The following is a 26,172-nucleotide window of genomic DNA, read 5'->3' on the forward strand; positions in this document are numbered from 1 at the left end:
CAGCATCTTTGTCAGCAATAAAAATTTTTGTTGTTACTTCAGTGTACACTATACTGGGTGTTGGCTTAGAAGCTACTTACAAGAGACTAGTAGGAAATAAATTTCCTCTTTAATGTTTTATTTATTTTTGAGACCGAGAAAGACAGAGCATGAATGGGATAGGGGCAGAGAGAGAGGGAGACACAGAATATGAAGAAGGCTCTAGGCTCTGGGCTGTCAGGACAGAGCCCAAAGCGGGGCTCCAACTTAGGAGCTATGATACCAATACCTGAGCCAAAGTTGGTTGCTTAATTGAGCCACCCAGATGTCCCGAGAAATTTACTCTTAAAACATGCAAATGTCTCAGGGGGAAAAATACTCAAATAAATTGTTTATATCTGACAAAAGTTGACTATTTTACAAAGTGGGTCTCTGTGCAGCAAAATGCTGAGTATAGATGTGATGATACCCTGTTGTAAATGTTGTATTTTGTGAGGAACATTTAACGTGACCAGAACTCAGGGAGTGCTAAAACTGATTACATAAATAGTTTTTCCAGGAACTTACTGGTTTCTGTCAGTAGCATCACTTTGTTGACCAACTGAATGAGGATGGTAAATGCAGAACAGGTACTTCATTTTTATATGAGGAAATCAAGGGGTATGATCAGTCTTCCTAGACTTAAAGATATGGCTACTAAGTTTTCTCATGGAATCTTTGACATCTTTATTTCTAAGGGTATAGATCATTGGATTCAAGAGGGGAGTGAAAATGGTATAAAATACTGAAAGCACTTTGTCTATTGGGAAATTTGTGAAAGGCCATACATAGATGAAAATGCATGGGCCAAAGAAAAGGCTTACGACAGTGAAGTGGGCACTGCAAGTGGAGAGGGCTTTGGAGGACCCACCAGAGGAATGTTGCCGAACAGTGACCAGGATGATAGTGTAGGAGATCACCAAAAGGATGAAGCACACCAAGGCAATCATACCACTGGTTGAGATCATGAATACTCCCAGAATGTATGTGTCTACACAGGCGAGTTTAATTACCAAAGGGAGGTCACAAAAGAAGCTGTCCACCTCATTGGGTCCACAGAAGGGCAGATTCACAGTAAATGCTAACTGACTCATAGCATGGAAGATGCCCACAATCCAGGAAAGTGATACGAGTCCAACACACATTCTTCCGCTCATAATGGTTAAGTAACGGAGAGGTTTACATATAGCCACGTACCTATCGAAAGACATGGATATCAGCAGTACGATCTCAACACCCCCTAAGAGATGCAGGAAAAATATCTGAGTGATGCAGCCTTCAAAAGAGATGGCTTTGTGCTCACTAAGGAAATCTGCAATCATTTTGGGGGTGGCAAATGAGGCCAGAGACATGTCAATGAAGGAGAGATTGCCCAGCAAAAAGTACATGGGGGAGTGAAGGCGTGGCTCTGATATGATGGTGAGCACAATAAGGAGGTTCCCCAGGACAGTGGCTGCATAGACTATGAAGAAAAACAGGAAATAGAAGATCTGGAGTTCCCAAGAACCGGAGAGACCCTGTAGGATGAATTCAGTTACGACTGATTGATTATTCCAGGCCATTCACTCTGATTTCTGGAAGGATTCTGACATTTCCAGATGGCAGGAGAACTAGGAAAAAATATAGTGATCAAATTCAAAGTAAGATTTTTTTCTTTTGAATGAAATAATTTAGTGTCATCACACTACCAGACAGTTTCCTGTTTTATCACTTTCTTGCTCACAGTGGTCAAAATCTTTACCATGGTCTTTCTGGGTATCTTAATTGATTCAATTCAAGATTAATTCTTATGACTTAAAATTTGCTTAAAAATAAGATACAAATCTTCATAACAGGAAATAAAAATTCAGCTATTTTAAGATTTACTCTTTAGTTTTGAAGTACTTAAAAATTTTTCACAACTTCCAACAAGTTTTGAAGGGAAAGAATGGTAACCTTTTTCAAAACATCATGATAACTGAAGGACTGGAGTAACAAAGTTTGAGAATCATGATAGATGATAAGTGGGGACACAAAAGTGGAACGGAATGTGGGCACTGTCTCTTACCATAGGTAGAACAAAGGAATAGAACATAAGGGGAGGGGAAATAGCTACAGAGAAACAATCTATTCAAATTTTCGAATGGAGATTGTCCAGAATTAAATGAAACAGCCTCTCATTTTTAGTTCATTTCAGTCATGCAGACATGAGTAATGTTTGTTTTATACATTACCCAAGGTCAGTCATTTTTCAAAGGCTGGTGAACATGATGTAGCTAGACATGAAGGTTTCATAAATTTTCAAGTATATTTTATTATTCATTTTTATTTTTTAATGTTTGTTTTTATTTTTGATAGAGAGAGAGAAAGAGCACAAGTGGGGGAAGGGCAGAGAGAGGAGGACAGAGGACCCAAGGCAGGCTCCATGCTGACAGCAGAGAGCCCAATGCAGGGCCAAAACTTGCCAACTTCAAGATCATGATATGAGCCAAAGTCAGACACTTAACCAGCTGAATCACCCAGGTGCCCCCCCTCAAGTATATTTTAAACAGAAAGACTGTTAAATAGTATGCTGCCTAAATATTTTTTAACTGCTAGCTTTTATAGACTGTCACCAAAGCAATTTGAAGTAGAAAACTCTTTCTGTTTCAGGAGTTAACTTGGAATGAATAGGAGACAGGTTGAAGTAGAGACAGAAGATGGTGATGGTGAACCTAGGAGAAGTTAGGTAATACAATATGCCTTAAAAGTTAAAACTAGACTTCTTAGGTAACCTAGCTCTCACTGAGATCTGAGAAGACTACAAACTGCATTGAAAGCCAACTGAGAGGATATGTACTTAAAATTCACAACAAACTCCTTTATTCTTGCCACTAAACTAAGCTTTTTTCTTTCTCTACTATGAGTACACATTTTAAATAAATTGTTCTAAGACTAAATCCTATTTATACATGCAATTACCCATATTTGTTGGCTCCCTCCCAAAATTTGGGTTCTCTTTCCTTAATTCTGTATTGTTCTCCTGACTTTATCCATTCTAGAAATGTTTAGATTTGTTTCCGGACCTACATACCTGATATTAAAATGGATGTCACAGCTCTTACTTAGATCGGTGTAGCAGAAATAGTGGCAGCCCAGTACTCAGAAAATGTGAATTCAAATCTTGTCCTAATATGTGAGACTGGATAATTTACTAATCATCTGGTGCCTTGATTATTTATAAATAATAGAAGCTGTTTGATCTGGACAATTTTAAGATCCTTTCCACACACAGATTAATATTACAATATTCAACCAGTACCTGAAAGCAGTGACTACTGCTCGACAATAGCTTCATGTCAATACTATGCCTAATTTCTAAGTAAAGGAGGCTTACAAATCTTGAGACCTTTGTATTTATAATGTCTGTATTGGTATGAATCAATTCAGTAAATGACATGGGATGAATAAGACCAGCTGTTGCTTGGGGAATAAACAGATGTTCAAGTTGCAGTGAGAGTTATTAAAACATTCAAGTTTGGCCACAGTTAAAGATGGATCACAAAATGATAGGACTGTTCTTAAGTGCTTTATGTATGTGGTATGGATACTGTGGGACAATCTTGGACCATAGCAAAGATAAGAAAAATAAGATCTAGTATTTGACTTATGGGATTGACAAATGTTATCTTGTAGTTCCTCCACTAATGTTTATTTTTTAATGTTTATTTTGAGAGAGAGAAACGAGATAGAGCATGAGCAGGGGAGGGGCAAAGAGACACACACACATGCGCACACACGCACATGCACACACACACACACACACACACACACACACATACAGAGGGAGACACAGAATCAGGAACAGGTTCCAGGTTCCAAGCTCTCAGCACATAGCCCGATGCAGGGCTTGAACCCATGAATCATGAGATTGTGACCTGAGACAAAGTCAGATGCTTAACTGACTGAGCCACCCAGGCACCCCAGTTCCTCCATTAACTTTTGAGAATAAGGCCCATGTTTCCTTCCTCAGAGAAAAATTCATACTGTAAATAATAGAATCAATGAATTGTTTAGAGTTTAAATTTTATAATATTTACTTGAATCATTATAGAGTTGGGGAAGAGAAATGAAAAGTGAAGAAATATATGACACATTCTAAATACTTAAAAGATGTTAAGTGATCATTAAGTCTTTAATATCTCTACATAATCAGAATAACAGCCAATAAAATTTAGATGAATATTAATTATCTCTTTATTAACTAGAAATTTTAAAATATCTACTTTGTGTCTAACTTGTACTCATCAAGTAAAAGGAAATAATTTGATGAAACTACATTATGTACTGATGGTATAATATAAAGAGAATTGGATATTAGATTTGGAGGCCTGAATTCACATCACAGGGCAAGATTTTATTATATTACCCTGAGTATATTACTACATTATCATTTTGAATTTTAATTTCCTCATTTGTAACGAGAAATATAAAATATACTGTTTCAAAAATATTCAGTTTTTGTAGTGAATTTTAAATGAGATAACACTAATTTGAAAACATAAGCTAGTCAAAACCACAATATCACCTCACACCTGTTAGAATGGCTAAAAAAGGTAAGAGATAACAAGTGTTGCCTAGGATGCAAAGAAAAGGGAACCCTAGTGGGAACGTAATTAGTTCAGTCACTTGGAAAACACTATGGCGGTTCCTCAAGAAATAAAAAATAGAACTACCATATATGATCCTGAAATCCTGCCTCTGAGAATATGTCCAAAAGAAATGAAATCAAGATCTTGAAGAGATATCTGCACTCCCATGTTCAATGTAGCATTATTCATATAGAAAGAACCAAAGTGTGAGTCAACAGATGAACCAATGAAAACGTAGTATTATATACAGTGGAATATCATTCATTCATGAGAAAGGAGATTCTGCCATTTGCAATGACATGAAAACACTATGCTAAGTGAAATAAGTCAAATAGAGAGTTACTTACATGTGAAATCTAAAAATGCTGAACGCATAAAAATAGAGAATAGGATGGTGTTACCAGGGGCTAAAGAATGGGGGAAATGGAGAGATGTTGGTCAAAGGGTACAGACTTTCAGTTACAAGATGAATGTATTTTGTGGATCTAATGTAGAGTATGGTGATTATAGTTAAAAGTACTGTTTTGCATAGTTGAAGGTTGCTAAGAGAATAGATCTTAAATATTTTCACCACACCAAAAAAAAATGCTAATTATATGAAGTGATGGAGGTGTTAGCTAACTCTACAGTGGTAATCATGTTACAATACATAAATGCACCAAATCAACATGCTGTACACCTTAAACTTAAATAATGTTATATGTTAATTATATCTAAATAAAGCTGGAAAAAAAATAAAAGCGATATGAACCATGTAGATTTCTGGTCAAGAAAACTATAGGTTTAAGTTCCATAAAGTAAAAATATTACAATCACTCTATGATCAAATGCAACAAAACTAGAAAATAATGGCATTTTTTAAAGGTTCTTGCACATGGAAATCTAAACATCTTAAATATCTTAAGCCTGGTAGCTGAAAAACAAACAACAAACCAAAATTATAGCTTTTCTTAAAATTCATGATAATAAGTATATGACACTTCTGAATCTAAAAAGAATATTTAAAATAGTGATCAGAGGAAATTGTATAGCTTTAAACATTTATCAAAAATGAATGAATTAGATTCCCAACTCAACAATTTAGGAAAAGAAAAAGCTAAAGCCAAAATAAAGCTAAAGAAATTAATGAGGTAGCTAAGATGAGTAGAATCTAATATTTTTTTAAAAGTTTACTTATTTATTTTGGAAAGAAAGCTACTGAGTGACAGAGAGAGAGGAGGGTAGGAGCAGAGAGAGAAGGAAAATGAGAGAATCCTAAGCAGGCTCTGCACTGTGAGCATGGAGCCTGATGTGGGGCTTGTGCCCACAAATTGTGAGACCTCAGCCAAAACCAGTAGTTGGACACCTAACCAACTGAGCCACCCAGGTGCCCCAAGGAGTAGAGTTTAGTAAATCAAAATATCAGTTATTTAAAAAAAACTTCTTTGAATATATCTGGGCTGTTAGTTTCTGCTTGAGTTAGGAACTCTATTAGTCAGAGTTCAGTTTAGGAAGAAGAGCCAAAATGCATTATGGGATAAGGATTCAATCATAGTAATCAGATCCTGAACAACTGTGGCAAGACCTGCAGAAGTAAAAATATGAAATGAATAGTTGCAGAATCAGAGGTAACACTAATGAGTCAATCTAAAAAAGCAAGCCCATTTAGCCAATAAAGTAGGGCCATAAAAGGAAGCTGGTACAAAAACAAAACAGGAAAGAAAGAGGAGAGGAGAGGAGAGGAGAGGAGAGAGAGAGAGAGAGAGAGAGAGAGAGAGAAAGAAAGAAAGAAAGAAAGAAAGAAAGAAAGAAAGAAAGAAAGAAAGAAAGAAAGAAAGAAAGGGAAAGAAAAGGGAAAAGGAAACAAAAGAAAAGAGATGTAAAACTGTTAGTGTACGCATCTTGTCATGGCCTGTAGCTACTGTAGATCCTCAAATCAGGCAGTCAGGAAAAAGAATTGGGATACAGAGAGAGCAAAACAAGCCAGAACCTGTTGGTATGTCTGCATCTGCATGATATCTAATCTAAACAATGATCAGAGGGGAATGGCTACTGCTTTATGCTGATTCCTCTCACATCCCAGACAAACTTCTTTTAAACAATACTAACCCAGAAACCTGCAGGGAAGAGAATTAGGAGGAAAGCAGTTCTTATGTAACCATGTTGACAACAGAAAAATGCAGTACACCTCTCCCCACAGTCCACAGGAGAGACTCAAACAGTCACATTTATTTGGGAGCTTGGCTGGTGCTAGAACCTCCAGGATGGGTTTCCTTACCTACTTGGTGCTCAGCTCAAATGGCTGAAATGGCTGGGGACTCTCCCTTTCCACATGGTATCTTACATCCAGTAGTCTAGCCCAAGCTTATTTATGGACATGATGAACGTCAGAGCTGCTGGCCAGTTAAGGGCTCAGCTCTGGAATTCACACAACCCTGCGGTCACATTCCATGGTGCAAAGCAATTTACAAGGCCGACCAAGATTCAAGGGATTAGACAAAGACCCATTTCTTATTTGAAGAAGAGATAAAATATCCTGGTTACTGTTTTCAACATGTCACTATCCACTCTCTGGACACAATTATTTACATTTCTCCCACACAGAAAACATGCCCACTCAATCGCAAGACCCCTAAAGTCTCATGCAATTACAGCTTTTGGCTTAAGGTCCAGAATCACTTCTTCTGTACCAGCTCCAGATATATATGCAGCCACTTGGGTGCAGATCCTCTTAATACCATTATCTCTGAACCAAAAAAGATATCATCTGCTTTACTCTCCACATACTCAATATACAATGAATGATGAGACCATGACCAGTTAATTGTGATGCGTGTGCCAATACAAAAAGTAGAGAAACAACACACAGCAGGCCGTGGCCCACAGCTATTCTGAAATACTTCTGGGTATTTCATCAATTTCTCTGACTCTAGGGGCAGAGAATGTTTCTTGACTCTAGCCTGGTTCTGCCTCATGCCCCCCTTCCAGGGTAGTTCTCTAGCCCATTGATCTAAGCAGCTCTTGGGTCCAATCTAAGAATCATTTTTATTTTTACATAGTTGACAGAATATGTTTTCTTTTGAGTAGTTCCCTCAGCCTACTTCAGCTCTACAAAAAATTGGGAGCCCCAGAAGTCTCTCATTTATAACACATCTTTCAAAATATTGTGGGCTCTCAATAGACGGTATACAAGATGGATAAAGGGGAATGATAGATCAAATGTGTACATCATTGGGCAAAGAGGGAGAGGAAGATAGGAGTAAAATGCAGTTACTAACCTAAAACTCTATGAACTGTAGTGTAATGTTCAGGAGTTTAGATCTGGATTTTTAAGTTCAACCACAAGGGGCAATGGTGAACTTTAAGACCCAAGGCTAGGGCAGCAAAAGCAGCTCATGAATAACACTACTTCCCAAAATATATTTTAAGTTTAAAATTATATTCAAAGATTGTATTTGGCATAATTTAACCCCAAATATGAAAGGTATGTGCCTTTTATTACCAGCAATTACAAATACAGTGGTCAAAAAGAAGCTAACCAGGAATCTAGTGCAAGCAATGGAGAACTATCAAAGAAATGGGGCATTTCTTGCATCCCATTTCAATTACTTCACATTTCGCATTATTTCCCCCCCCCCCTTTTAGGTCTATTCAGATTGCTTATCTTCAAGTCAATTTAGATAGTTGGTATATTTCTAGGAATTTTTTTTATTTTACCTAAGTAATTTATTGACATACAATTATTCAGAACATTTTTTTAAATAATCTTTTTAAAATTTGTGTAAGGTCAGTAGTGGTGACCCTTGCTACACTGATGTCTATCATTTGAGTCTTCTTTTCTCTTGGTCAATCTAGGTAATAGGCTGATTATGCTGATCGTTTCAAAGAACCTTGTGGTTTCATTTATTTTATGTATTGTTTTGCTATTCTCTATTTCATCAGATTCTGCTCTCCTCTTTGTTCTTCCTTTTCCTTGCATTAAGTTTTATCTTTTTTTCCAGTGTCTTAAGGTGGAAGGTTAGCTTATTGATTTGAAATCTTTATTCTTTTTTAAAATATAAGTGTTTAGAGCTGTAAATTTCACCCTAAACACTGCTACTTTAGCTGCATCCCGTAAGTGTATGTTGTGTCTTCATTTTAATTCACCTCAACGTATATTCTAATCTTCTTTAGAGAACTTCTTTGACCAGTTGGTTACTTAGAAGTATACTGTTTAATTTTCACATATTTGTGAGTTTACCAAATTTCTTTATTATTAATTTCTAATTTCATTCCATTAAGGTCAGAGAACACTGCTGTTATGTATCAGTACATGGTCTATTTTAGAGAATGAGCCATCTGCACTTAAGAATACATAAACTGCAGTTGTTTGGTGAACTATTCTATTGATGTCTATTAAATCTAGTTCGTTTTGAGGACTGTTCGAGTTTTCTTTCCTTGTTGATTTTCTTCCTAGTTATTCTAACCAGTATTGAAAGTGAGGTATTGAAGTCTCCAACTATGATCCAGCTATTACTGTTGAATTGTCTATGTCTCCCCTCATTGTTGTCACTTTTTCCTTCATGTACATTGGTGCTGTTATTAAGCTCTTATAGTTTATGACTATTACATCTTCCTAAAGGATTGACCCTTTTATCATTATAAAATGTCTCATTATTTCTAGTAATATTTTTGTTTTAGTCTATTTTTTCTGATAGTGTAATCTCTCCAACATTTCTGTGGTTGCTGTTGCATAATATGTCATTTTCAATTCTTTGCTTTCAATCTCTATCTTTGAATCTAAAGTACATCTCATTATTTTTATTTTTTAAAATATTAACTTGAGAGAGAGAAAGAATGGGAGAGGGGCAGAGAGAGAGGAAGAGAGAGAATCCTAAGCAGGCTCTGTGTTGTCAGTGAGGAGGCTGACATGAGGCTCAATTGCACAAACTTTGAGATCATGACCTGAGCCAAAATCAAGAATTGGATTCTCAACCAACTGAGCCATTCAGGTGCCCCTAAAATGTGTCTCTTTTAAACAGAGTACAGTTATGTCTTATTTTATTTTTTATCCAGTCTGACAATCTATCTTTTGATTGGGTTATTTTTAATGCATTCATATTTAATGTTGATATTGATAGTATTGGATTTACATCTGCCATTTTAATTTTATTTTCTATATATGTCATGTATTCTTAATTATCCTTCTTTACTATTTTCTTTTGCATTGAATAAATATTTTTAATGTAGTACTTTAACTTCTTTAATGATTTTTTTGTTATCTTTTTGAATTATTTCCTTAGTGGTTGCTGTTCTAACTGTGTATCTTATGGAATTCAGATTAATATTAAATCTAGTGAGAATTAGAAACAGTACTTCTATATAGCTCTATTCCCTTTTCCTCTTTTTTGTGATATTATTGTTACACACATTAGGTCTATAAGTATAATACATTGTTATAATTATTACCTTATATGGTCTTTTTAATTGTTTTAATTTACTTTTTAACCTTACACCAGGGGAAGAGTTTTTTTTTTGACAAGTTTTTATTTAAATTCCAGTTAACATACAGTGTAATATTAGTTTCAGATGTACAAAATAGTGATTAAACACTTCTATACAACGCCTGGTGTTCATCACAACAAGTGTACTCCTTAATTTCCATCACCCATTTAGCCCATTCCTCTACCCACATCTTCTCTGGTAACTATCAGTTTGTTCTCTACAGTTGAGAGTCTGTTTCTTGGTTTGCCTTTTTTCCCCATTTACTTATTTGTTTTGTTTCTTTAATTCTACATATGAGTAAAACCATACAGTATTTGTCACTCTTTGATTTGCTTTGGTTAACTTTATACTCTCTAGCTCCATCCATGTCATTGCAAACGAAAAGAGTTGTTTCTTTTTTATGGCTGAATAATATTTCATTGTATATGTATCACATCTTCTTAATCCAATCATCAAACATTGGACACTTTGGCTGCTTCCAATTTGGCCATTGTAAATAATGCTGTTATAAACCTAGGAGTGCATGCATCCCTCTCAATAAGTGTTCTTATATTCTTTGGGTAAGTACCTAATAGTGAGATTACTGGATTACTGGATTGGGGTAGCTCTAATTTTAACTTTTTTTTTGGAGGAACCTCCACATTGTTTTCCACAGTGGCTGTACTAGTTTGCATTCCCACCAACAGTACAGGAGAGTTCATTTTTCTCTGCATCCTTGCCAGCACTTGTCTCTTGTGTTTTTGCCTTTAGCTATTCTGATAGGCATAAGTTGATATTGCAGTTTAGATTTGGGCTTTCCTGATGATAAGTGATGTTGAGCATCTTTTCATCGGTATGTCTTTTTTGGAGAAATGTCTGTTCATGTCTTCTGCCCATTTTTAATTGGATTATTCATTTTGGGGTGTTGAGTTTTATAATTTCTTTACATATTTTGTATACTAACCCTTATGACTATATCATTTGCAAATACATTCTCCCATTCCATAGGTTGCCCATTAGTTTTGATTGTTTCCTTTGCTGTGCAGAAGCCTTTCATTTTGATGTAGTCCCAACAATTTATTTTTGCTTTATTTACCCTGCCTCAGGAGATATAGCTAGGAAAATGTTATTATGGCTAATGTAAGAGACATTACTGCCTGTACTCTTCTAGGATTTTTATGGCTTCAGGTCTCACAGTTAGGTCTTTAATCCATTTTGAGTTTATTGTTGTGTTTGGTGTAAGAAAGTGGTCCAGTTTCATTCTTTTGTGTATAGCTGACCAGTTTTCCCAACACTATTTCTTTGAAGAGACTTTTTCCCATTGGATATTCTTTTCTGCTTCATCGAAGACTAATTGAACATATAATTGTGGGTTTATTTCTGGGTTTTCTACTCTATTCTATTGATTGACGTGTGATTTTTGTGCCAGTGCCATACTATTTTGATTAATACAGATTTTTAATATAACTTGAAGTCTGGCATTGTGATATTTCCAGCTGTCTTTCTTTTTTAAGGTTGCTTTGGCTATTTGAGGTCTTTTGTGGTCCCATACAAATTTTAGGATTGTTTGTTCTAGTTTTGTGAAAACTGCTGTTGGTATTTTGAGATTGCATTACATTTGCAGACTACTTTGTATAGTATAGACATTTTAACAATATTTGTTCTTCCAGTCTATGAGCATGGAATGTCCTTCTGTCTCTTTGTGTCATCTTGAATTACTTTCATCAATGTCTTACAGTTTCCAGAGTACAGATCTTGCACCTCTTTGGTTAGGTTTATTCCTAGGGACATTTTTGTTGCATTTGTAAATGGGATTATTTTCTTAATTTCTCTTTCTGCCACTTCTAATTAGTGTATAAAATGCAACATATTCTGCACATTGATTTTTGTATCATGCAACTGTGCTGAATTCATTCATCAGTTCTAATAATTTTTTGGTGAATTCTTTTAGATTTTCTATGTATAGTATTATGTCATCTGTAAATAGTGAAAGTTTTACTCCTACCTTATGAATCTGGATGATTTTTATTTCTTTCTGTTGTATGATTGCTGTGGCTAGGACTTCCCATTACTACTTTGAATAAAAGTGGTGAGAGTAGACATCCTTGTCTTCTTCCTGATCTTAGTTGAGTATGATGTTACCTGTAGGTTTTCCTTTTAGGGCATTTATTTATTATGTGGATCTATGTTCCCTCTAACTTTACTTTGTTGAGGGCTTTTATTGTGAATAAATGTCATATTTTGTCAAATGCTTTTTATAAATCTATTTAAAAGGTCATATGGTTTTTATTCTTTTATTGATGTGAGGTATCATGTTGATTGATTTGCAAATACTGAATCACCCTTGCATCCTGGTAATAAATGGCACTGGATTGTGGTGAATGGTTTTCTTAGTGTATTATTGGATTTGGTTTGTTAACATATATATATTTTATTTATTTATTTTGAAAAAGACTGAGTAGGGCAGGTGCAGAGAGAGAAGGAGAAAGAGAATCCCAACCAGGCTTTGCAATGGGCACAAAATCAATGTACAGAAATCGGTTGCATTTTTATACACCAATAATGAAGCAACAGAAAGAGAAATCAAACTGATGCCATTCACAATTGCACGAAAAACCATAAAATACCTAGGAATAAACCTAACCAAAGATGTACAAGACCTGTATGATGAAAACTATAGAAAGCTTATGAAAGAAATTGAAGAAGACACAAAGAAATGGAAAAACATCCCGTGCTCATGGATTGGAAGAATAAATATTATTATAATGCCATTATTACCCAAAGTAATCTACACAGTCAATGCAATACCAACCAAAATTGCCCCAGCATTCTCCTCAAAGCTAGAACAAACTATCCTAAAATTTGTATGGAACCACAAAAGACTCCAAACAGCCAAAGTAATATTGAGGAAGAAAACCAAAATGGGAGGCATCACACTCCCAGACTTTAGCCTCTATTACAAAGCTGTCATCATCAAGACAGTATGGTATTGGCACAAAAACAGACACATAGACCAATGGAATAGAATAGAGAGCCCAGAACTAGACCCACAAATGTACAGCCAATTACTCTTTGACAAAGCAGGAAAGAGTAGCCAATTGAAAAAAGATAGTCTCTTTAACAGGTGGTGCTGGGAGAACTGGACAGCAACATGCAGAAGAATGAAACTAGACCACTTTCTTACACTATACCCATAAATAAACTCAAAATGGATGAAGAACCTGAATGTGAGACAGGAAACCATCAAAACTCTGGAGGAGAAAGCAGGAAATAGGCTCCTTGACCTCAATTGCACCAATTTCCTACTCAACACATCCCCAAAGGCAAGAGAATCAAGAGCAAAAATAAACTATTGGGACCTCATCAAGATAAAAAGCTTCTGCACCGCAAAGGAAACAGTCAAGAAAATGAATAGGCAACCAACAGAATGGGAAAAGATAGTGGCAAATGGCATATCAGATAAAGGGCTAGAACTGAAAATCTACACAGAACTCACCAAACTCCACACCCAAAAAAAGAAAAATCCAGTGAAGAAATGGGCAGAAGACATGAATAGACACTTCTCCAAAGAGGACATCCAGATGGCCAACAGGCACATGAAACGATCCTCAGGGTCACTTATCATCACTGAAATACAAATCATAACCACACTGAGATATCACCTCACACCAGTCAGAGTGGCTAAAATGAAAAAATCAAGAGACTATAGATGCTCGCGAAGATGTGGAGAAACGGAAACCCCCCCTCCCCCACACTGTTGGTGGGCATGTAAACTGGTGCAGCCTCTCTGGAAAACAGTGTGGAGGTTCCTCAAAAAACTTTCAGTAGAACTCCCCTATGGCCCAACAATAGCACTGCTGGGGATCTACCCAAGGGATACAGAAGTGCTGATGCATAGGAGCACATGTACCACAATGTTCATAGTGGCACTGTCAACAACAGCCAAATCATGGAAAGAGCCTAAATGTCCAACAACTGATGAATAGATCAAGAAGATGTGGTGTATATATATACAATGGAATACTACATGGCAATGAGAAATAATGAATTCTGGCCATTTGTAGCAAAGTGGATGGACCTCGAGGGTGTCATGCTAAGTGAAATAAGTCAGGCAGAGGACAGATACCATATGTTTTCACTCATAGGTCTAACAGGAGAAACCTAATGGGACCATGGGAAGGGAAAGGGGGAGGAAGATTTAGGGAGAGGGAGGGAGGCAAATCATGAGAGACTCTTGGATACTGAAAAACTGAGGGCTGAAGAGGGAGGGGAAAAGGGAAGGGGGGATGGTCATGGAAAAAGGCACTTGTGGGGAAGAGCACTGGGTATTATATGGAAACCAACTTGGTAATAAACTATTTTTTTAAAAAAAGAAACTATGGATATCCCAAGGGAAAGATTTAAAAATATACCTGAGGAAAACATAAAAATTTAAATATCTGAGGAAAACATAAAAATTTAAATTTGAAAATAAAATAATGAACTGATGGTCACTTAAGTTTGTATCCATTCTTAATCCTCTCCCTCCTGCCCGCCACATTTTAGGTATATGGTGTCCTTCACATCCTTTCATTTTGTGAATCCCTTATTGACTTATTTTCACAGATATAATTATTTTTGCTGCTTTTGTGCTTCCCATTTTGCTTATTCTTACTTATGGTCTCTCCACTGAAAGAGTCCCCTTTGACATTTCTTGTAGGGCTAGTTTAGTGGTTATGAATTCCTTTAACTTTTGTTTGCCTGGGAAACGCGTTGTCTTTCCTTCTATTCTGAATGATAGTCTACTGGATAAAGTATGCTTGGCTGTATGTTTTTACCTTTAGCACTTTGAATATATCATCCGATTCACTTCTCATCTACAAAGTTTCTGCTGAAAAATCAGTTGAGAGCTCTATGGAGTATACTTTGTATGTAAATGCTTCTCTCTCCCTCTCTCCCTCTCCCTCTCCCTCTCTCCCTCTCCCTCTCCCTCCCCTCTCCCTCTCCCTCTCTCTCTCTGCCAGAGTTTAAGATTCTCTATCACTGCTTCTTGCCATTTTAATTATTATGTTCCTTGGTGTGGAACTCCTTGGGCTGATTTTGTTGGTGGCTCTCTATGCCTCCTGGATTTGGATGTCTGCTTCTTTCCCTAGATTAGGGAACTTTTCAGCTATTATTTCTTCAGACAAGTTTCTGCCCTTTTTCTCTCTCTTCTCATTTTGGAATCCCTATAATGTGAAAGTTATTATGCTTAATGACATTGTTGAGTTCCTTTGACCTAGTCTCATTTTTTTATTGCTCTTTTTCCTTTTGCTGTTGTGAGTGGTTGCTTTCCATTACTGTATCTATCAGCTCACTGATTCATTCTTCTGCTCCCTCTTGTTTACTAGTTATTCTTTTCAGTCTATTTTTTAAAGTTTTATTTTATTAAATAAAATAATAACAGTGCAAGAGCCAGGGAGGGGAAGAGAGAGAGGGAGACACAGAATCCAAAGCAGGCTCCAGGCTCTGATCTGCCAGCACAGAGCCCGATGTAGGGCTTAAACCTACAAATGGCAAGATCATGACCCAAGCCACAGTCGGATGCTCAACTGACAGACCCACCCAGGGGTCCTCATTTTAGTGTATTTTTAATTTGTGTTATTGAATTCTTCATCTCTGATTGTTCTTTTCATCTATTTCCTTTCTTTTTGAAGATTTCACTGACATTCTCCGTTCTTTTCTCAAGTCTAGTGAGTATATTTAAGGCCATTACTTTGAAATCTTTATCAGACATCTTGCTTATCTCCATTTAATTAATATCTTTTGCTGTGATTTTGTTCTGTTCTTTCACATACATATATTAAAAGGTAAACATATCTAATGATTTTCACTTAGAATGTTTTTAAAATTCATTTATGCTGTAGTATGTATCAGTTTTTATACTTCATTTTATGGCCAAATAATAATCTACTGCATGGCTCTACCACATTTTGTTCATTCATTTATCAGTCGATAGATTTTTCTACCTTTTGGTTGTTGCGGATAGTGCTGCTATGGATACTTGTGTACAAGTTTTTTACACAAAATGGTAAAAAAACAGTAATAAGTGAAAAATATTCAAATACTATAAATAAGAAAATGCACAATCTCCCTGCTCTCCATTTTCTCTGGGATGCAAACAATGTTTAATAGCCTAGATGGTTTTGTTGTTATTTGATTTTACAAGGTCATATACACATTACTCATCAGTTTGCTTTTCACTTGAGATTATATTATGGATATATATTTACACTAGTATATTCAAATCAAGCTTCTCATTTTAGGACAACTCCAATTTTTTCCTTTCAGCCTGCTAACTGAGTATCTTGCTCCTGCAAATAACTACAGTTTCATTCCCCATGTGCCTTCTTTTTTCTCTCCCTTACCAATCAAGATTTGGGCTTTTATTCTAGGTCAAGTTCATGAGAATTCTCCTGCAAGAACACTGTCTTGATTAATTAAACATGTTATAAATTTTCCTTTATCTAAACTTCAGTTCCCTCATGATCTCTGAAAATTGTGTGAACATTAGATTTTTTATTTATGTGTATTCAATATAGCCAAATAAATAATGCATAGCTTGAAGCAGAGATGAATGTTTTTGGGTTTTATTCTCCACTGCCTGTAGAATATAGTTAGATAATCAGAGGTACCTAATAAAACTCACTGATTTGATATTTTTGGCTACCTCTTAAATGATGGGTGTTATAACTTTCATTCCCTGAATCTCTCTGGTCCAGATGAAAATAATCATTGTAGATTCCCATAAGACTTCCGACATATATTCTTGTTGTGAACCAAACATCTTTGTTTAATGAATCCCATTGCAAGATGTTTTCATGGTCAATCCCCAAGTTTCTACAACATCCATTATTCTCTACAGTAGCTGAACAACTAATGATCAACTAGGTCATTTATTTATACTTAAAATTGCCTCCTGTATGCTCTCTGTAGGAGCCAACCTAACATTGAATAATCCAAAGCCCTGAATCTGCTGTAGATCTGGTAAGCTTAAGTGTTTTAAAAATTATTTCTATTGAAAGATTTTAAGTGTCTGACCTTTCTACTTCCATCTCCTAACCCTGATTCCATGGAACTGAGATCAATAAAAACAGTTTACATATGTGAAAGAAAAATTCAAACAGAGGAGGGACTAAAGAGCTTAATCTTGGAGCTCTTTCCCATAGAAATGATGTGATATAGTCTTTAGGAGACAAAGGTAAAATTTTAAGACATAGAATTATAAATACTTGTAGGAGGAACAGATTAATATTTTAACAGAAAAGAAATTGTGAAGAAAAGTTAGATGCCTTTCCCTGGGCTGTATGGCGATATGTTAGTAAACTTGATAATAAAGTAGGCTTCTTCCATTTGATAAACATTAGCAAAACTAATTTTCTCTGTGATGGGTTCAACTGATAACTTATCTGTGATATTAAAAATCTTATCCGGAAATTTACAAGCGTTCTGTAACTGTTCACTGAAGCCTTTCTATAATGGCACTTATATACTTATATATAATTTGTATATGGTCTTTCAGTAAGGATCTTCTTAAGGATGAATTCTAAACGACTCTGTGTATACGTGTGTATGTATATATGTATGTATGTAACACACTGTCACCCCAGAGCAAGTGCTTCCCTAATGTTAGCTATTATCTCTGGGATTATATCGAATAGATGGACAAATATGTGGTCAAGTAGATATATTCTAATGATATAATCTCAATTTGATTGCTATATACTACCAAATAACATAGACATTATTTTCAACATCTATGACTTAAGCTTTATTTTACTAATATCCTATAATTATCTTTCAAACCAACATACCAATGAAGATGGAAAGAATAATAAAGATAAGTTTTCATAGCAGAAAAAAATATTTGAATGTGGATTCTTGGAGCTTTTGTTTAAATAGAATATTTTCTTTTTTTCCCCTTTGATACAGGTTTCTACCTATCAATCAGGACAATGGATGTGGCCAATAAGTCTGTTTCTGAATTTGTTTTGCTTGGACTCTCTAATTCCTGGGAACTACAGCTATTTTTCTTCATGGTATTTTCACTGTTTTATGTGGCAACAATGGTTGGTAATAGTCTCATAGTCATCACGGTTATAGCTGACTCTCGCCTACACTCTCCTATGTATTTTCTACTTACCAACCTTTCCATCATTGATATGTCACTTGCTTCCTTTGCTACCCCTAAGATGATTACAGACTACCTCACTGGACACAAAACCATCTCCTTCGATGGCTGTATCACCCAGATATTTTTCCTACACCTTTTTACTGGTACTGAGATAATTTTACTTATGGCTATGTCCCTTGATAGGTATATTGCAATATGCAAGCCTCTCCGCTATACTTCAATCATAAGGCCCTGGGTGTGTGCTGCCCTTGTGCTGGCTTCCTGGGTTGTGGGAGTCATGCATTCAATGAGCCAGGTCCTATTTGCTCTCACATTACCATTCTGTGGTCCCAATGAAGTAGACAGCTTTTTCTGTGACCTTCCTGTGGTGTTTCAGCTAGCTTGTGTAGATACTTATGTTCTGGGCCTGTTTATGATCTCAACAAGTGGTATCATTGCCTTGTCCTGCTTTATTCTTTTATTCAATTCTTATGTTATTGTCCTTGTTACTATCAAGCATCATTCTTCAAAAGGATCATCTAAGGCCCTTTCTACCTGCACCGCTCATTTCATTGTTGTCTTCATGTTCTTTGGGCCATGCATTTTCATCTACATGTGGCCACTAAGCAGTTTTCTTATAGACAAGGTCCTGTCTGTGTTTTATACCATCTTTACTCCTATTCTTAACCCAGTAATTTATACTTTAAGGAATCAAGAAGTGAAGACAGCCATGAGGAAACTGAAAAATAGGATTTTAAATTCCAACAAGACAACTCCTAGGCATTATTTTTAATTTCAAATTCTAGTTTTAACTTCCCAGGCATTATATGCCTCAGGTTTTGTGTTCACAGAATTATGTCTAGGCTCTTGTTTCGGGAGTTCTCATCAAATTGTAATTGAATCAAATTGCAATCAAATCATAAATATTAAAACTACTCTTAGTCAAATGTTTAAAATACATGTTATATTTCAGAAAAGCAAGTTGACAGAAACAATTTCTTCCTGAAACAAAGACTATCTATAAAAATTCCAAGAGTTCCTGATCCAGCTAGGAAATTCAATATTGATAATCTATTCAGTGGAAAAGATGAACAAAAAAGGTGAAGAGGAAGTAGAGGTTAAAGGGGAAGTAGAAGATAATGGCATTGGTATACAACTCGTTACCGAGTTACTCAGAGAATTATCCTTAAAGTATGGAAAATTAGTAAGGTTTCTATAAGTCTTAGAAACTCCATACTGCTACAGGATTATCCTCTGACAAGCAGTGATTTTCCCATATATCCCTGAATCATACCTACTTAACTTTTAAAACAATTTGTAATCTCTTCTAATTTGAAGAAAACCCTAGACATATTTCATTACAAATGTTGATGAAGCCCAAAGCAAATGCTATAAATAGAAGAGTCTCCATCACTCACTTTCAGCTAATAAGCAAACATATACAGCCATGATAGCTTCTGAAAATATGAATAAAGAAGCTGAAGAATTCTACAAATTAGAAAATACTACAAAATGTGTTTCAAAGCAGTACATTTTGTTTCATACAGGTAGAATGTCAGTTTAATGGCTGTGAAGTTAAAACTGGAATTAAAGTAAGAGATACAGTTTATGATCATTTAGGGACAGTCCATGATTTCATTTTAAAGTACTGAATTGATTTACAGTTTGGTTAAATTACTTTTTCCTTTTAATATGTTGTAGCAAAGATAAGATATATGTGCTTAGTGATGCACTGTCAATGTAATATGTATGTTCCTTTATTCAAATAGGTTTTTTTTTTAGCGTTAAATAGGTTCAATATGAGCTTTAAGGTACACAAGGTATCACTACCACCTGCTGGTAGTTACTGCAATTGCAAGAATTGAAAATCAGAAGAAAGAATTCTGCGTGCCTTGCTTTTCAAATCATCTTGTTTAAATTGATGGCAGACATGACAGAACTAGGTGCTATTTGAAATTGAGTAAATGATATTTATAGTATTCAGCATATTATCCAGCTTTTATGCACAAGACCATATCTGTTACATCCACAAGTATTTGATAAATATCAAGTTGTTCTTCTCTAACATTACTGAGTAAATAATAACCAAGAATTATATATGTACTGATTATCACTGATGAGAGAGAAGTTAAGAAAATTCCTAACTTCTCCTTTTAAGCCAAATTCCAGAAGAAATGTGTTTTTTCTTTATCAGTGTGTTTTATTTTATTTTATTTTATTTTTTTAAGTTAAAGTTAGTTCACGTCTACGGCCATACCACCCTGAACGCTCCCGATCTCGTCTAAAGTTAGTTCACATCTAGTGTAATATTGGTTTCAGGAGTAGAACCCTGTAATTCGTCACTTACATATAACACCCAGTGCTTTTACCAACAAGGAAACAAATTTATGGGTAAAAATATGTGATACTGTGTTAAAACCCTAAAAATGGTTGAAACTGTTGGGTAAAAATGTCTATAGTATTAACACTAATCTGAAATGTGTTTATATCCACCAAATAATAGCATAACTCTATTTGAAACAGGAATACAAGTGGACCAATTTAGGGTTTGTGTGTGTGTGTGTGTGTGTGTGTGTGTGTGTGTGTGTGAACTTTCACTTACATGTGCAAATATGCAAATATGTTCAGGATCAAGGAATTAATTTTATGTAGAAATTTTCTAGCTGGTATTTTGTAAGTGCCCCAAATAATTCTTTCAAATAATATATTTATTTGAACAGGGAGTATATTTTGTAATCAAATGGTTTTTGCAATATAAAAGTATTGAGCTTCTTCAAAGGAATGTCATCAATCTTCAGTACTTGCGTGTAGAATTGTAAAACTCAAGGACATTTGCCAAAACCCTTAAAGGTACAACTGATCAGCAGGCAACTTTGCAAGGCACATCAATGATGAGACTGATTAGTTGGAATTATAGTAAGATTCTGCACAGCTGAGAATGAAAAGGACCACAGAGAGCCTCTGAAGGACTACTTCCATATATGAAGGGAACTACATACTACCTTCCCTTGTGGCTCAGTGTAAAGAATACATGTACAAGCTAGCTCTGTGTATTACATGAATCTGAATTAGGGGCTATCGGTGGACTGTTTTATCACCTCTCTCCTCATCATGCTGCTGACACTCTTATACATGGTAAGTGTATAAAACTTAGCCACAGGCTCCCTATGCAGTAGGAAAGATGGTGCCATTTCCACTAGAACATCCTAATCCAAAAATATTTTCAAACCATTCTAGATGAACAGAAACTATCTAATATAAACACACCATGTTGAAGATGGCTTTAATTTTCAATAACACAATTGAGAGAGTATTGTTACTAAGATAATCTAGAAGAAGACTTCATTGATAAACACTCTCTCTTTATTTAGGCGTTTGGAAAGCTGGGCAGTGAGAAACCTATGAACTTTCAAAAAATTTAAAAAGCTGTCTTGTAAAATTAAGCAGTATAAGCAAATGCAGGCAGAAAAAATTAAAAATTAAGCCAAATTAAATGATAAAATACAAATAGTATGTGAAGAAATTGAATATATGTAATGGCAATAAAAACTACATAATGTTCACTTCCAAAAATATTTGAAGAAAATTTCAGAATAGTATATATAGTTATACTGAAGACCATTTTTAGACTGCCTTCTTTGCATTGGTTTCCTCCAAGGTCCTGGAATGGACCCTAACAACATTTTACAATTTTCACTCTCTCTCTCTTTTTTTTTTTCTTAAGAAGTCCCCTTATATAGACTTTAGATCCTATAGAATTTGGATCCATCCTAAGTGTAGAGGTAAAAGGTCTTAGACTCAGGTATATTTTTACCAGAGCTAAATTCCAGTTCTACTGTTTGTTAGTGATGTAAACTTGGGCAAGACACTTAGTCTGTTTCTATATCTATAAAAGGAGATAATACCATCACTTACGCTACAGTAATTTGAAAAATAAAGGAAGTCATTTATATAAAGCACATAATAAATGTTCAATAAATGTTTTGTAATATTGTTCTGATCAACTTTCGGTATTTTGTTCTAGGGACTTGATACTCTCCAGAGCTAAGATTTGACGTGTTTAATTTGAAAGTTAAAGTTTTATGTTATAAATTTTCTGTATTTGTGTATGAGTGTATAAAATTAATGTGTATCAATATTAATACTGATTAATACTGATACCACATTCTGTTTTTCACTTTATCATTTAAAAAGGTTTAAAAATATTTTTTTCAAAAGTAAATTCCCCTTCAAAACTACATGGGTTCTTATATTTATTCCAGTTACCCAAGGCTGTTTTCCACACTGATCATAATTTTTATGAATCAAGAAAAATTATGAATTTTTAATTTGTATGTAATGGCTTCTTTATAGTAGGTGATTATTAAATTGATTTACTGATTTTAGAATGGATTTTCACTACAATTTTGGTCAGAATAAGAATGATGATGTTTGATCTTCCATATTATTAAAGGACAGACATAGATAGGTGCATAGATTAGTAAATAGTTTCTTAGACAAATAAAATTTTTTGTGATACAGATAGTCTTAGGAGAAGTATTTTTCTACAGTGAAAGGGGCTTGGGATAATGTGATCACTGGACTTTACTGCCAAATTGAGGAAGTTTTTTGTAAATGGTATCATTTGAAAATGTCAAACTCTTCATAGAAGTGTTTTCAAACTTAACCAATGACCAATGAAAACTTGTTATTTTTGTTCTTTTGTTTTTAACGTAATTTATTGTCAAGTTAGCTAACATACAGTGTGTACAGTGTGCTCTTGGTTTTGGGGGTAGATTCCCATGATTCATTGCTGACATACAACACCCAGTGCTCATCCCAACAAGTGCCCTCCTCAATGCCCATTACCCATTTGCCCTCTTTCACCCACATCAACCTTCAGTTTGTTCTCTGTATTTAAAAGTCTCTTATGGTTTACCTCCCTCCCTCTCTGTTTCTAACTACTTTTTCCCCTTCCCTGCCCCCATGGCCAAGATCTACATATGAGTGAAAACACATGATATCTGCCTTTCTCTGACTGACTTATTTTACTTAGCATAATACTTTCCAGTTCCATCCATGTTGCTGCAAATGGCAGGATTTCACTCTTTCTCATTGCCAAGTAGTATTGTATATATAAACCACATTCTTTTTATTCATTCATCAGTTGATGGACATCTGAGCTCTTTCCATAATTTGGCTACTGCTGAAAAAGCTGCTATAAACATTGGGGTACATGCACCCCTATGAGTCAGCACTCCTGTATCCTTTGGATAAATTCCTAGTAGTGCTCTTGCTGGGCTGTAAAGTAGTTCTATTTTTAATTTTTTGAGAAACATCCATACTTTTCTCCAAAGTGGCTGCAGCAGTTTGCATTCCCACCAACAGTGCAAAAGGGTTCCCATTTCTCTACATCTTTGCCAGCATTTCTGTTTCCTGAATTGTTCATTTTAACCACTCTGGTGTGAGGTGATATCTCAGTGTGTTTTTGATTTGCATTTCCCTGATGATGAGTGATGTTGAGCATGAATTCAGCGAAGCAGGATACAAAATCAATGTACAGAAATTGGTTGCATTTCTATATATCAATAATGAAGCAACAGAAAGAGAAATCAAGACATTGATCCCATTTACAATTGAATCAAGAACCATAAAAACCTAGGAATAAACCTAACCAAAGATGTAAAAGATCTGTATGCTAAAAACTATGGAAAACTTATACAGGAAATTGAGAAAAACACAAAGAAATGGAACAGCATTCCATGTTCACGGATTGGAAGAACAAATCTGGTTAAAATGTCAGTACTACCGAAAGCAATCTACACATTCAATGCAATCTCACTCAAAATTGCACTGGCATTTTTATCAAAACTAGAACAATCCCAAAATTTGTACGGAACCACAAAAGACCCTGAATAGCAAAAGTAATGTTGAAAAAGAAAGCCAAAGCGGGAGGCATTGCAATCCCAGACTTTAGCCTTTACTACAACACTGTAATCATCAAGACAGTACAGTATTGGCACAAAAACAGATGAATAGACCAATGGAACAGAATACAGAGCTCGTACAATTGGACCCAAATGTATGGCCAACTAATCTTTGACAAAGCAGAAAACAGTATCCAATGGAAAAAGACAGTCTCTTTAGCAAATGGTGCTGGGAGAAATGGACAGCGACCTGCAGAATAATGAAACTAGATGACTTTCTTATACCATACACAAAAATAAACGGAAAACCTTTCAAAGGAGCTTTTAGACGAAAAAGTTAACACAAAGTTGACAAGAGAACTGAGTATTTTGCACGGAAAGTTTTGGATGCATGTAGCCAGACTGAAAACCAGGTGAAAAAACAACAATGGAAAATTTATTTATGTGAACTTTTTGCATATACTCTCAGAGTCCAGTGAAATACACTGAGCAATTTGACATTCTCTCAGTTTATATGTTTCTGATAGGATGATTAATTTTATAAGGATCAGAGTAATTTTTCATTGTGAATTATTTTTAATGCTATTAGTTATACCTATGAGGTAAACATGTACAACTTAAGCTGCAGTCAGAAGGCCTAACATTCAAGTGAGACAGGAACTGTGACTGGAATTGTGGGTTTATTATTCTGTATGTATGGTTGTTGGTATAATTTAACTGTCATTTTATCTTTTTCTTTGTGATTTATTGTAAAATACATATATACATTCCAACATCTAGTGTGTACTAAAATATCATGTTTGCATATTTATTTTTACTCTGGTAATTTACACCGGCAACACAAGATATATACCTATTTACATTTTAATATCGCTTTAAAATTTACTTTTTTATTAAAAAAATGTTTAGGCCTAGAGGTTTCAGGTTTTTTCCTTAGTAGCTCTTTTATGACTACTCACTGCTAGCTGACAGTTAATTTGCCTATCTTTGTTTTTTTGCTTTGTAACTTTGCTAGGACTCTAAGCCATCAATAAAAGCTAGATTTTCCCAGTGTCCTCACTCCCTACCCACTAGAGGAAATTTAAAGGAGAAAATGTATTTTAGACTTAAACACTTACTCTAGAAATATCATTTAAAACAGAAATTTGATTTTATGTAATTATAAATTTACCACAAATTCCTCCTATAATTATATGGTTGCCTTCAGTGATGGAACAGAAACCACTGGGTATATTAAGCAGGTTTAACATATTGTTTTGTATGATCATAAATTCATTCAAAGAACTGAAAAAGTAGGATTCTGGGGGCGAATACTAGAGTTTCTAGGAACCAGAATAGACCCCAGTAATAAGATGTTAAGGTTAAGGAGTCTTGCCCTGAATAGCCAAAGTAATATTGAAAAAGAAAACCAAAACGGGAGACATCACAATCCCAGACTTTAGCCTCTACTACAAAGCTGTCATCATCAAGGCAGTATGGTATTGGCACAAAAACAGACACATAGACCAATGGAATAGAATAGAGAGAACTGGGCCCACAAATGTATGACCAATTAATTTTTGACAAAGCAGGAAAGAGTATCTGATGGAAAAAAGACTGCCTCTTTAGCAGGTGGTGCTGGGAGAACTGGACAGCAACATGAGAAGAATGAAACTAGACCACTTTCTTACACCATACACAAAAACTAACTCAAAATGGCTGAAGGACCTGAATGTGAGATAGGAAACCATCAAAACCCTCGAGGAGAAAGTAGGAAAAAACCTCCTTGACCTCCACTGCAGCAATTTCCTACTCGACACATCCCCAAACGTGAGGGAAATGAAAGCAAAAGTGAACTCTTGGGACCTCATCAAGATAAAAAGCTTCTGCAAGGCAAAGGAAACAACCAAGAAAACTAATAGGCAACCGACAGAATGGGAAAAGACAGTGGCAAATGACATATCATATAAAGGGCTAGTATCCAAAATCTACAAAAAACTCACCAAGCTTCACACCCAAAAAACAAATAACCCAGTGAAGAAATGGGCAGAAGACATAAACAGACACTTCTCCAAAGAGGACATCC

The 26,172-nt window shown here is 35.3% G+C and overlaps 2 protein-coding genes across 2 annotated transcripts; one reads left to right on the top strand and one right to left on the bottom strand.

Moving 5' to 3' along the window:
- Positions 1-632: 632 nt before the first annotated feature.
- LOC115302070 (olfactory receptor 4K3) lies at positions 633-1,580 on the bottom strand. The gene has a single exon (XM_029952068.1). The coding sequence runs from the start codon at positions 1,578-1,580 to the stop codon at positions 633-635; it is 948 nt and encodes a 315-aa protein (XP_029807928.1).
- A 16,463-nt stretch (positions 1,581-18,043) lies between these two features.
- On the top strand, positions 18,044-18,994 carry LOC115302069 (olfactory receptor 4K2). Its single transcript, XM_029952067.1, has one exon. The coding sequence runs from the start codon at positions 18,044-18,046 to the stop codon at positions 18,992-18,994; it is 951 nt and encodes a 316-aa protein (XP_029807927.1).
- The last annotated feature ends 7,178 nt before the right edge of the window (positions 18,995-26,172 follow it).

The sequence above is a fragment of the Suricata suricatta genome, chromosome 9 (genome assembly GCF_006229205.1).
Source record: "Suricata suricatta isolate VVHF042 chromosome 9, meerkat_22Aug2017_6uvM2_HiC, whole genome shotgun sequence".
In the NCBI taxonomy this organism is placed as follows: domain Eukaryota; kingdom Metazoa; phylum Chordata; class Mammalia; order Carnivora; family Herpestidae; genus Suricata; species Suricata suricatta.